This window comes from Anoplopoma fimbria, chromosome 3, assembly GCF_027596085.1.
Source record: "Anoplopoma fimbria isolate UVic2021 breed Golden Eagle Sablefish chromosome 3, Afim_UVic_2022, whole genome shotgun sequence".
Classification (NCBI taxonomy): domain Eukaryota; kingdom Metazoa; phylum Chordata; class Actinopteri; order Perciformes; family Anoplopomatidae; genus Anoplopoma; species Anoplopoma fimbria.
Window position 1 is genome coordinate 18,748,700 of NC_072451.1, and position 12,747 is coordinate 18,761,446.

General features: G+C 39.7%; 1 protein-coding gene across 1 annotated transcript; it reads left to right on the top strand.

The window, feature by feature from the left end:
• The first annotated feature begins 3,284 nt into the window (after positions 1-3,284).
• On the top strand, positions 3,285-4,297 carry ccl20a.3 (chemokine (C-C motif) ligand 20a, duplicate 3). The gene is made up of 4 exons (XM_054596608.1): positions 3,285-3,424; positions 3,575-3,683; positions 3,806-3,880; positions 3,987-4,297. The coding sequence occupies exons 1-4, from the start codon at positions 3,349-3,351 to the stop codon at positions 4,033-4,035; spliced, it is 309 nt and encodes a 102-aa protein (XP_054452583.1). The 5' UTR covers positions 3,285-3,348; the 3' UTR covers positions 4,036-4,297.
• The last annotated feature ends 8,450 nt before the right edge of the window (positions 4,298-12,747 follow it).

A 12,747-nucleotide genomic window follows, 5' to 3' on the forward strand; every position in this document is an offset into this window, starting at 1 on the left:
AGTAAATACAGTAACTCAAAAACTAACTAAAACCACTGGTTTAACTAACTAAACCAAACTAAAAGCCACCAGCACCACCAGTATTACAGAGACGCACACAACAAGCTTTGCCATCCACACACAGATTTTCAGTTTTCATAACTGGATTTTCAGTTTTCATAATTGGATTTTCAGTTTTCATAACTGGATTTTCAGTTTTCAGAACTAGATTTTCAGATAGAGTGAGCTGATAAAGTTTGTCTGTCAGTAAAGTTCAAATACCAAAGTTACTGCCCACCACCGAGCAAGGAACTACTGCGGGAAATACCGGTGCTGTAATGTTTCTGGGTCAAGTGGGAATGCGTGTACTTTTACCACAATAGTGGTACAAAAACCCCTTTTCCATGGGTCAATAGATAAGAATTAAGAGAGATACTGTTCCTCTGCGGCACTTTAAAAAAAAACGATACCAGCATGATGTTGACAATGAATATTACAAAAAGGTGTTACAGAACAAGAAATGGTGTTCATTCCTTGAATATAAACACTATTAAATCCATTCATTATCTTTCAAATTACATTATTTTATAACTTTATTTTATAAGTAAACATGGAATGTGACTACATACTCATTAACTCAAGTACTGTACTCAAGTTTTGAGGTATTTGTACTTGTTTACCCTTAATGTTATACTACCAACTTTATACTTCTCCACTACTTTGCAGATTCAAATTTCACACACTACAGGTGATCAGTTTATACAAAATTACATATTTTTCATAGTTCATTTGTGTATGACGTGGTTTATTTGTACTGTAATAATAATATGACACTGTCAGGAGCTGTTCTGCGTACTTTTACTTTTAATGCTTTTACTGTATATGCTCATGATACTTTTAGAATAGTTTGACTTAGGCAACAGTTTGAACAGAGCATTTGAATAAAGCATTTTTATGTTGGTATTGTCAAGTACAATATCTAAATACTTCTTAGAGCACTGTTCATATGATGGACTCATTGAGATCAGTATCTATTGTTCAAGAGAGAACTGAGAACCACAATTATGCAACATACAATATAAAAGTCAGACAGGAACCCGATGCCTGCACCTCTCAGCACAACATCCTGCTGACCTTCTTGTTGCACACAAACAACATGATGAGGCAGTGTAGAAAATACAGAATTTTAAATTATGACCGTACAACGTTTTTATTGTATTTATTGTCCTTACGTCAAATTACCATTTACAGTAATTTGATTTTGTGTCAATGGGCACTCCTGGTTAGTATAACACATCGCCATTACTGATACAAATTTGTAAACATTGAGATGATGCAGTTATGACCAACAAGTGAATGTAGTGACAAGCGATACAAATCAAACACATTTTGTATTAGAAAAAAAACAGCAAACATACTGCAAATATCTTCTTTTTCATCAAAACACTGTTGTTTATTTTTCAGTGAAGTGCAACACATTCATTAAGGACATAATTACATACAGTCTATGAGAAAGACAAAGACTGGTTCCAGTAGGTATAAAAAGAATGACGGTTTAATTCGTTTTAGCTCCTTCAGTTTCAGGCTTCTGGTTTTGTTCATGCTGGTTCACTGTCATGCTGTCATGGCTTACTGGGACAAATAGGACAGAACAATTGTTAATGTTATTAGTTACTAATGCGCTTTCCCTGCTATGACAAGTCAAAATGTCTGCTCAATCAACTTCGTATCGTGAGCAATGGGAATTCTCATTTATTTCACGCTGCTTTGGTTATTTCAATGTCAGATTTGTGCATTTCTGTGTTTTGTCTCAGCTCCTCTGACTGGTTTCGAGTTGGCTGTGAAAAGGCATATTGAAAGATCACAGCGGAACTGTCAGCTTAAAACCCTCTTCTTCTTTCTGAGAATAGGTGTCATTTACTGTCTTATTCTCACAGAAACCTGGATTCCTAAAATATCCCTTACATTAAAGGAAAGTTTTTCTTTCTTTTACTTTTTTTAAGCCTTTCTTATAGAAAAACTCTCCATATATTAATAAGTACATTCACAGAGCTTTTCATTTGGAAGATGAACCCCTAATTTAACTAACTCAGACTTCTGATGTGTCATATTAACTACAGCTGAATGAAAGATGTGTATTTTGTCCCCTCACGTCTAGTCCGAACAGGAGGAACGATTACAGTGAACAATAAATCTTACATATGAGCATATGGGTATTATATTTAAGATCTGTCTCACTGCTAAAGTACATCAGAGACAATACTTATACAATAATTATCTTATCTTATCTGATCTTATCTTATCTTATCTTATACTAAAGCTGAGTTTTAATGCTTTGAAAATGCACCATGAGGGGAATCAGTGATGAGCATTTCAAACTTGGTGTGGTTTTGTTGGAAAGTTTGTGTTGCACAATTATACAGGTATTAAGTGTTGCATGACCTATTTCAGCGCTTCTCATGCACTATTTCCCTTTGATGCATGGTGCTTGAGTATATAGTAAGTGTTCCTCTGACCTAGAAAAAAACCTTTGTACAACCTCAAAGCAACCTACTTTTGGGGGCCCACATCAAGATGGTGCACAAAATGGTCTCCAGTGGAATTTCATCTCTTCATCCTTTCTAAATTTAAACCTCCAATTGTTTTCTTTGATTAAATATATTGTAACTTAAACTGATTGAACTTGCAAACCTTATAGAGGAGCCACACCTGAGTAACTTTCCATGTTGCACTGGCTCTACAGGACTCTTTGTTGTATCAAGGTGTGGTGATCACAAAACCCAACTCCCATCACATTACATAATCAGATGTTCAGTTGTTCATACATTCATATTTGGTCAAAATGCTAAGTGAGACCATAATTAAGGAACAATAATTCACTTATATTGACAGTTAAATCTCGAAAATTACATCACCGAATGCTCATAGTGGTAGTTTTTTATTCTGTCCCCTGCAACTTTACCTGTAAACACTGTAAAATGTTTTTACAGCATAAAACACCATTTCTATCTACTTTGGAATTTTTCAAAATAAATATATTATTTTTGATAATAAACTTGCACACACACAAATAATCAGCGCTTCATTTTATTAACAATGGCAATATTGCTACTCTGTGTCTGTGTGTCTGATATTTCCTCACCACATCTTCCCCTTTTTCTTTCATTGGGGAAAGTGCGGGGACTTTTCTATGATGGTGTACTACTTGATGTGAGCGGATCTTAATTGATCGCAGCGGAAGTTCCCGGTTCCTCTGAGGAATATAAAAGGCGGTCAATAGCTCAGTCAGCACAAGCTCTCTAACTCCACCTGAGGACAGACGAGACAACAGCTCAGCCCAGAGTCACTGCTGCCAACACAGAGGAAGACATGGTGTCAATCAAAGCTTCAGTCGTGGTGCTCACGCTCCTCTCCGCTTGTCTGCTGGCAACAAACGTTTCTGCAGGTATGTTCTGTTTCTTCCATCTTTCTTTTGAATAGTTTTTTACTTATTATCTAATTCCATCCACAGAAATATGGCTATAGACAGAAAAAAAATCTCTTGACTTTTCTTTTTCTTTTCCCGTATCTAATCATCTTTTCTCTGGTTTCACAGTGTATCATGGATGTTGTCGACATTACACAACAAACAAAATACCATTTCATAAAATCAAGGGGTACTCAGTCCAGACTGTCACAGAAATGTGTCATATCAATTCCATCATGTAAGTATCTCCTACTTCTCCACCAGAGCATAAATAACACAGGACATAACAATAATAAATAAACAGAATAATATTCATTTAAAGATTATAAATGTTCATTTTGTTTATTTCCTTTTTTGTAGTTTCCACACAAGGAAGGGTAAAGCGTGCATGAATCCTGCTCACAACTGGGTAATGGACTACGTCAACCGTTTAAGGTAAGATTTTTAACAAAGATATTGTGCAACAGAACAAAGACGCAGCTTAATTCTGATGTGAAATGTGGCACAAGATTATGTTATAACTGGTTCATTCTCATTTCAGGACTAAAGCACAAATGGTTCACAACAAGACATCACAAGCTCATGGGTAGAGTTATTCTGCCTATTGAGGAGGGATGGTGGAGCCGAAACTGTTTATCTGCCTGTTATCCAGTAACCAAAGATGTTCCACAGTTTAATCATTCAGTGAATTCCTGTTTGAAGCCAGTATAAAAAAAAAAAGCATACTTTAATACATGCATCAGCTCAGTTGTAAGAGCATTGTATTATATTATTTTAACATTTTTATATTGTTTGCATTATAAAAGGTTGTATATGTACCTGTTTTTTTACATAAAACCATTAAAGCTTTTTAAAAAAAGAATAAGTTGTGACGGGTCTCTTAATGAAAACACGCCTCTGTGTGTGTTGTTGAAACTTTACACAGACCTAGAATAACCACACGTGCACTCTTCCCTGATATTTATCTTTACTTCCTTGTTTATATTGTCACGGTGAGAAATTCCAGCTCTGGAGGTTTTGTGTCATGTAATCAAAACAAGGCAAATAGTTTAACACACAGTGGTGGAAAACCTGTGACTTCAGCAGGAGGAAGTAGTGAGAGCTGCTTATTTGTAGCACGCAGAGGAACAGGATTTAAACGCTGACATCAGCTGGGACAAAGTGAAATGTTATGTTTTCTGTATAGGGCCTACTTTTGTTGTAAACATAGTAGTGCATATATACATATACGTGTATATACATATACACGTATATGGATATACGTATATATACGTATATCTATATATATATAGAGAGAGAGAGAGAGAGAGAGAGAGCTAATGCTAAATATAGATTACGACACAGCTATCAATGTGTAGAATATTGAAGTTGAATTTATATATATATATATATATATATATATATTTTTATTTTTATTTTTTAATCAAGGCAATCAAACCATTGTAGATCCAGTTAAAGCCATAAAACAGAATAGGTAATACTGTGGAAACGAATGACCTGTAAACTATTTCATGTAATTTCCAAAGTACAGAGTTCAAGATCCGCCTGTTCACAAACTTGTGTAAGAAACTTTCTGAACACTAGATGGCGGTAGTATCACTTCAAAGGATAAGTCATGTAAATTAAATGATGTCTCAGCAACACTTTTATCAAGTTAAGCTGTTTCAGAGCTATTTGTCAGTCAACACAGTTAATCACACAGCATGACAATGTTCAGAGCTGCATCACGCAATGATGCCGACTTTTAGCCGCATCCCTGCTCTTCTTCCTTCTCTATTAACATCATTACACTTCCACATCTTGGGAGGGTTTCAAGTCTTTGAAATGTGACTTTCTATATTTAAACTGCTTAAAAATCCTAACTTTGTCATGAATGTGCTTAATGTCCGATCATTGGCCATCAACTGTTTGTCTAGCTGTTGGCATCTCCAACAAAGCCGAACTAACGTACAAATGAGCGTTTTCTCCTGTCGGATGAATCCATCCCAAATGACAATCTGGAGCCACGCTCGCAGCCACTATTACATCACCTCCACTGTTCTGCACCAGTGTGCAGAGTGCTTTTCTATGAATAATACAGAGAGACTGGGGAGAAAGGGACATGGACATTGGTTACCAAATGACGAAGGGAGTTGATCCTGTTAGATGGAAAGATGGCGTCAGAGAGAAAAGTCAGTGAATATGAGTTATATGTGGAACCCCCGCCTCAAATAACCACATCAGACACTAATGAGTGGATTCTGATTAAGCTTTATTGAATTAATTATTGAATCGGTCATACTTTCCTAAACACATTCCTGCAAATGAATCAACTGTGTGTTTACATGACATGAATTACAGATAGAGGACACAGTGTGGCAGAGTTGTTACAGATGGGTACAGTGAGAAATGGCAGCAGCATGGCCGCTCCCGGAAGTCTGATGGAGGACAAGGTTATGGACTTGTGTTTTCCCATGAGGGAGCAGACTGCATTGGTATAGAAAGAAAACAACATATTGCACTCTGAGACCAGCAAGCAGGTCTTCTATCATAGCATAGGTGCAAACACACACACACACACACTCACACACCCACACACGGAGGCAGGCAGGAAACCAGACATTCTCTCATGAAGCTCAAACACAGATAATGAGACTACCTCAGTCAGAGCGGTGAAAACAATCTTGCTTTTCAAATTGCTTATATCCTGGCACATTTGCAGCAACACCAGGAAGAATATTAGAATAAATATACTTGAAAAACTGAGATAACAATTTTATTGGTGCTGTAATCTTTCCACCCTTTTTTGTTCCCCCTTGTCCTCCCTCTCTCTTTGTCACTCGCTCATTCTTGCCTGCACAGTTAACATAGAGTTAACTGGGCTCGGTATATAATTAGACAAACAAAAAAGAGAGGGATGAAACATCTAAAGGAGAAGAGACTCCAAATGATTACACATTCACTCCGCTTCCTTCCCCCTTGCTGCACACATAACCACCAATTAGAGGAGAGGAGAGGAGGATGAGGACGTGCAAGCCGCCAGGAGTCTATTTGTGTCTCTCTATCTCTCTCTCTCTTTCTCACCCCCTGAAGACTATCCAGCGCTGGGGAGGGAGGAAGAGAGGAGAAAATAGAAGTGGAAAAACAAGAAGTATATAAATAAAAAAATCTGTGTTTCACATCCGGTCGGCTGATTGGCTGAGACGCAAGTCAGGCAGATCTGGGCCACAGTTGCACTCATTGTTCAGTGAGCTTTTCTACAAAGTCCAACCCAGCGACAGCAATGAATGTTGATTGTGACCTTTGGTCTTTGGGTACAGCGGAAACAGAGTGTCACTTTTGTGCGTGTGTGTGTGTCTTCATCTCTAGAAGTTGCATCCGCCCACATGCCCTTTTTGTTCATTTATTTCTGCTCATTCCAGACATTGTGAAAGGCGAGCCTCAGGGCACAGTCAACGGTCGATGGTTTTTATGTGATCCATACCAAAACTCACCGACAGCGTTGAATGTTCACCGAGGCAAGCAGGACTGTGACCATGAGTCAGGCTGACAAGACGAGGCAGGGCGTAGAGGGGGGGAGGACAGTCAGACAAGCAGGGGACAGGGACAGAGCTGAGGACGTCATGAATCAAACCCCCGAGGTCAGGTCGCACAGCAAAGAGACATAATGACACAGGACAGCGAACTGTCCACAGGCCAAACATGGTTCTGGTTATGTTATACATGATCATGTTGTGTGTTTAAGATGGAACATAAACTGAGAGGATCTGCTTTACTGCTTTACCACCACCTCATTAATTACAGGAACTTCTTTCATCTTCACTTTAAAATTGGCCGGAACAGAATCTGAAACACAGATGAAGAGGAAGATGTTAGCACTCATGTTGCACAGTATTTTTTTGTCTTTAAAAGGGTCATTTCAACTAAAATTGCAGAAACACATTCTTCTCCATTTCCTTTTGTAATATTTAACCTTGCAGCTACATACAATTTTTTCCGTCTCTGAGATTTTTTGCTGTTTCCCTAACATCAAAGATTCGGATTGAACAGCATTGAGAAAAAGCATTTAAGATATTCAACAATAACCACATGTCTTTTCGGCAATAAAGTCCCAGCTAATCTAAATAATCGACAGTTATCATACAGTCTTTTTTTTTCAATGCAATGAACTACACAGATGGAATTCCAGTCACCTTAATTGTTTTGGGGTGATCAAGAAAAATTAAACCAAAACTATTCGCATTGATCGATAACACTAGGCTCGAATGAGTAAATGTTTTTCAAATTTTAGTGATCTGACCCTTTAATCAGATACCTTTTACAGAGAAATAAATATAAACATTAAAAAAAAAAAGAAAAGTGTATTAAATAAAAACCCTCTGTGGTTTGACGTTGCTCAGAACAACAATTGAGAAATATCTTCCAGCCTGCCCCGGTTCTTATAGACATCTAGTCCGGAGAACAATGCTGCGATGTCCCACTGTGCAGCCAAGCTTTTCAGACCCCAGCCAATCGCCCGACCACAGGCTGAGAGCTCCCATTGTCAGAGATGGGCATAGCTGGGGGAACAACTACCGACAGTGTCACCGCGCTCCTGCGCAAACTGGAGGCTGACGTCAGGATGGTAAACGCTGATCTATGGTCATTCATCGCACTGTTTCATCGGCTTAGTGCGCTGATGTCATTGAGCAGGCTAGACCTGCATCCATTACTCTGCTGAGGGAGGCAGACGTCAGGCTAGCATGATCACACACTGGTTACAAAGAATGAGTAATGCATCACGTTATGGTGGCTGTAATTCAGAAGGTCATAAAATAGACAGTTTGGTTTTTGTCTGCGTCTTTGAATTATTGCCTCTGCATTCTTTCACTGCATGCTTTCCTTTATGAATGTGTAAAAATGTACACATTCATTTGGATGATCATAGAAAAAGAAATGTAGTCAAATAATGTCCTATGATGAACTTACGGCCTCTTGGTAAATAACATAAAACACAGTAAACATGTTTTTAGAGACTTTTCCGTTTGATTTTTTTTTCTGGTGTCTGAACTGCAGCTTGTGAACTACAAGTCTCTTTTTCTCTCAGGGTGAAGCAGCTCAGATAAGAGACTAAATTCATAAGCCATATTACGTCTTCCCTTCTCTAACACACACACACACACACACACACACACACACACACACACACACACACACACACACACACACACACACACACACACACACACACACACACACACACACACACACACACACACACACACACACACACACTCTTATATCTCACCCCACAATGAGACCTAAAACGAAAAATAGGCGGAGGGTCGAAGGGGGGCAGAAAAAAGGGGGCTTTGCCATGGCAACCCCAGTGTCAGCCAGCCATTTCTTCTTAATCCCCCCAGTTTAATGTCGCGCCCTCTGAGAGACCCCCTCTCTACAGCTGAATATTTCTTTTGTGTTGAGAGACTCTGTTTATGTGTGTGTATGTGTGCGTGTGTGTGTGAGGGAGGTTGGGATCACGGAGGGGGAAGGATTGGGGTTAGAGGGTGGGGGAGATCATAGCTAACCCAGCTTAAATAGGGGGCCACGCTGCAGGCCACAGAGTCTCAACATTACACTGGGGGTACTAACCAGAGATCAAATCACACACACACACACACACACACACACACACACACACACACCCCACACACACACACAATTAAACACTATATTGATGGAGCGAGATAATCTTTTGAAATGATAATTACATCATATGGCAAACAGCCGGGCCTTTCCTCTCTCTGAGCCGATCACCAACAAACTCTACACTTTATCTTTTCCTGCTATGAAACTCTCGTGGTTCTCCTGCTCTTGCATGAGCAGTTCGCTCGACATTACTGAGAAAAGCGGTTTTGGAAGAGTGGGAGGGGAAAGGCGTCAGCTTCTTGACAAAATTAAAAGGGCTCCTGTTTTTCCCCCCGACAATAAACGTCCCCATCTTTGGAGCTCCTCAGCATATGCAGCCAGATAGGCTTTCATTTCTAAGTGCGGACTAATAGAGAGCAATGTCTCCTTCCTCAACTGTAAGCCGATTTAGTGTGCAGGATATAAAATTCAGGGAGCTTTGTAGTCATCTTTCTGTGATGCCTCTCCTCCAGGAAGGAGGACAAAAGAATGTGACACATGGTGGATATTCAGTAATAGACAAACTGAGGATTTCATGAAGCGGTTTTAATGATGATGTGCAGTGTACCTGATGGGTTTGATTTTCATGGAGTCACAAGCAGGAGGCACAATGTGAAAACCTAGAGACAGAAGACAAAAGCAGACAAAAAGACAAAACAGTTAGAGGCCTAGTCAGATTTTTGCAGTGTACAGCAACAATGGAAGAAAGCTTTTCTGGGTATCTGACGATCTATCATATATATATATATATATATATATATATATATATATATATATATAAATAAAAGTCACAAATAATCAGATTTCAAGTAAAAAGTTTCCTAATCAACGGATAATTAATGTCCGTGCATCCTCCGGAAATCCCCAAACTAGCTTCCCCTCAAGGCTGAGCCATGGCAGCGGGTGAAGGAAGTGCCAGTGGTGTGTCTCTGGGGTGGTCTGATGTGGCCGTGGGCGAGACTTTAATGTAGCTGCATGTCCACTCCAGTGTATACTGTACATTCAGCCGTAATGACTAACAGACCTGCAGTCTGCCTGTTGGGGCCTCACACGCCACTCCATGCCTATACATGCATATGCTCCACTTTAATGGCAGCCTTGAGACTTTATTTGAAGTGAGCTGTGGTGTTCAGAAGAAAAAAGAAAAAAAAATGAACCAGGAATTTTCAAAAGGGAGGGCTAACATGACTTTGAGGACCTACAGTGCCCTCGGCCTTAATATTTGACCCTGGTGAGTTCATTATATAAAGTGGCCATTTAAATCTATTCAAACTATGGATAATTGCAGCTTGACTGCTTTCTGGTGGTTCTTTTTCAAGCCTTTATTGAGCTGGGCTTGCCAAACATCTGGCTGGGATATTACAAGTGACATGAGCTGCAGACATAGTCATCTAAAAAAGGATATTGTGTAACTCGGCCAAAGAATCCAACTTCATTTGAAGGTCTGCGCAGCTTCTAGTTAATTTATTTTCCTATCTGAATAGCAGAACTCTCACATTGCACATTTAAACTATCCATACCTGAGTGAACAGGGACTTTACGAACATTATATAACCGTGAAAGTGCTCCGTGCCAAACTAGTCTATTAGAGAGCAAAGGGCACATTGTAACACAAGGTGCAGAGTCTGTTCAACAAGTGCGAAGACATAAACCAAAAACAAAAGGCACAGAGTTAGAGCCTTGGGACTGATTGGCAGGGTGGGGTCATTACGTGACCCTTAACCTTTTTAACCCCAAAGAATGTTGTCGTGCTGGTGCGTGTATTGTTCCAGCCTCCCTGAGGAGCCCCAGCAGTGTATCAGATGAATGTGAACGCTGAATGTTCCTTAAGGGCTTCACCCCCCCCTTAAAAAAAACTCCTTTTTCGTCCCCTAATCCCTTCTTTTCTGCCCTCCATCCTCAGACTTCAACAAACAAAAGGTATCAACAGGTCTAAGAAAGGGCTGTTGTTGTCGTTCTGAAGTGCACATGCATGCAGAGAGGCCACTGACATGGGTGTCAGGCTCCCTCTCCTCACTGACCTAAATGACCAACAAATATGCAGTAAAGGGTGTCTAGCAAACCCCATTGCTCATCAAATAAACCACTTTTTATTGGTCCACCGTCCAGATCTAAGAGATCGGAGTATCTTCAGGCAGTCTGAGGGTCGGGCTCTAGAGGAAGTCACCAGTAGTAGATGGAGACGGACAGATGAGAGGGCCAGACAGACAATTACTGGCCAGGTATGTCCTTTATATCCACCTAGGGCTGGTCAGAGGAAATGGAGGAATTTATGATGTCATAAAAGAGAGCCAGAAGAGAAGTGCCTGAGAACAGGTTGTCTCTAGAGCTGGAGCCGTAAAAGACTCCTGCGGCTTCTGCTCCCTCCCCCTGACTACCTACCGAGATGATAACACTAGACTGAGCGCCAGCGGGTTCGAGCAGCCAGAGATGTTTGTGTATAATTCATCTAATCTGTAATAATGTGGCAAAATATTGTTATCGACTAGGTGACAAAATGTTTAATTGAATAATAAATCCTTGATAAAATTAGAGATGGAAAGTAACAACATACTTTCACTCACGTACCGTGCATGAATAGAGTTTTGAGGTACTAGCGCTTATATTTTAATGTTTTCATCTTGAGGTACTTTGTACATGTCCTGCACAACATAAACTCTCCACTAGTAAATTGATAAAGTAATTAATGCTAAGTTTTGGTATTGCCACTATTGCATAAGTAAAGAATTGCATACTATTATAATCAATAATTGTATCACTAACTAAACAAAACAAAACGCTGTCTCTTAAAAAATACTGCTCCAGAATAATTTTATATCATTAAAAGCTTTCTTTTGTGCTCCTCTCCCTCAATTTGTTACCGTTTAAACCACAACCAAAACAATGGTTGATATGGGAAACATCTTCAACAAGAGAAGCACCATCTGTCGCCTCAAACTAAGCAGGTGGAAGTAAGAGAAAGCCTAAAAAAGATTCTATGCAGACATAAAGGACACCCGTTCCTCTCTGCATGCACACACACACACACGCATGTTCACACACAGCCCTTCTCTTCCTACTACAAAAAGATAGAGGCACACTCTCAGTGCTTGTTAAAAAAAAGGAAGAGAGAAGGTGGTTATTTGCTCTACAACCTCACTGAGGAGGTTTCCCCATTGTAAAAAGGAGTGGCTGCACAGCCCCGTTTCCTTTCATCCCTCTCCTTGAGTCACGCAGCCTTTGTCTCACTGAGGACAGAACAACCAGCCTCCCGGCCACGCTACACTGGACAAATACCTGGGAACTACCACTGGCCTGGTGGGAAAAGAACAAGGGGACGAGAGACAGAATGTGGGGGAGACGGCAAAACTGCCAAACAAAAAAATAAGAGCCTGTTAAATAAAACCTGTTATTAAATTTCAAAAGGAAGGAGGAGGAAGTTAAACTATGAACACCTGGTACCAAACTAAACTTTAAAAATGATTTTAGACTTGTTGAAACTGAAGAAAAAATGTACAATTTCAGAAGCTTATGACCACCTGTTTTTACTTTGCTTCCTCTCATTTCCTTATTAAAAGGTTGCAACTGTGCGTGTGCAATTAAGGACTGGGGGTAAGGAAGGCAGTTTTTTTTTTTTTCTCCTTCCAATTGTGCACTTTAATGCCACCTCAGCAGAA

Excerpts from the sequence above, each read along its gene's own strand:
- ccl20a.3 (XM_054596608.1), top strand. The coding sequence starts at position 3,349 with ATGGTGTCAATCAAAGCTTCAGTCGTGGTGCTCACGCTCCTCTCCGCT. Across the intron at positions 3,425-3,574 it reads GGCAACAAACGTTTCTGCAG|TGTATCATGGATGTTGTCGA; the intron begins GTATGTTCTGTT and ends CTGGTTTCACAG. Across the intron at positions 3,881-3,986 it reads GACTACGTCAACCGTTTAAG|GACTAAAGCACAAATGGTTC; the intron begins GTAAGATTTTTA and ends TTCTCATTTCAG.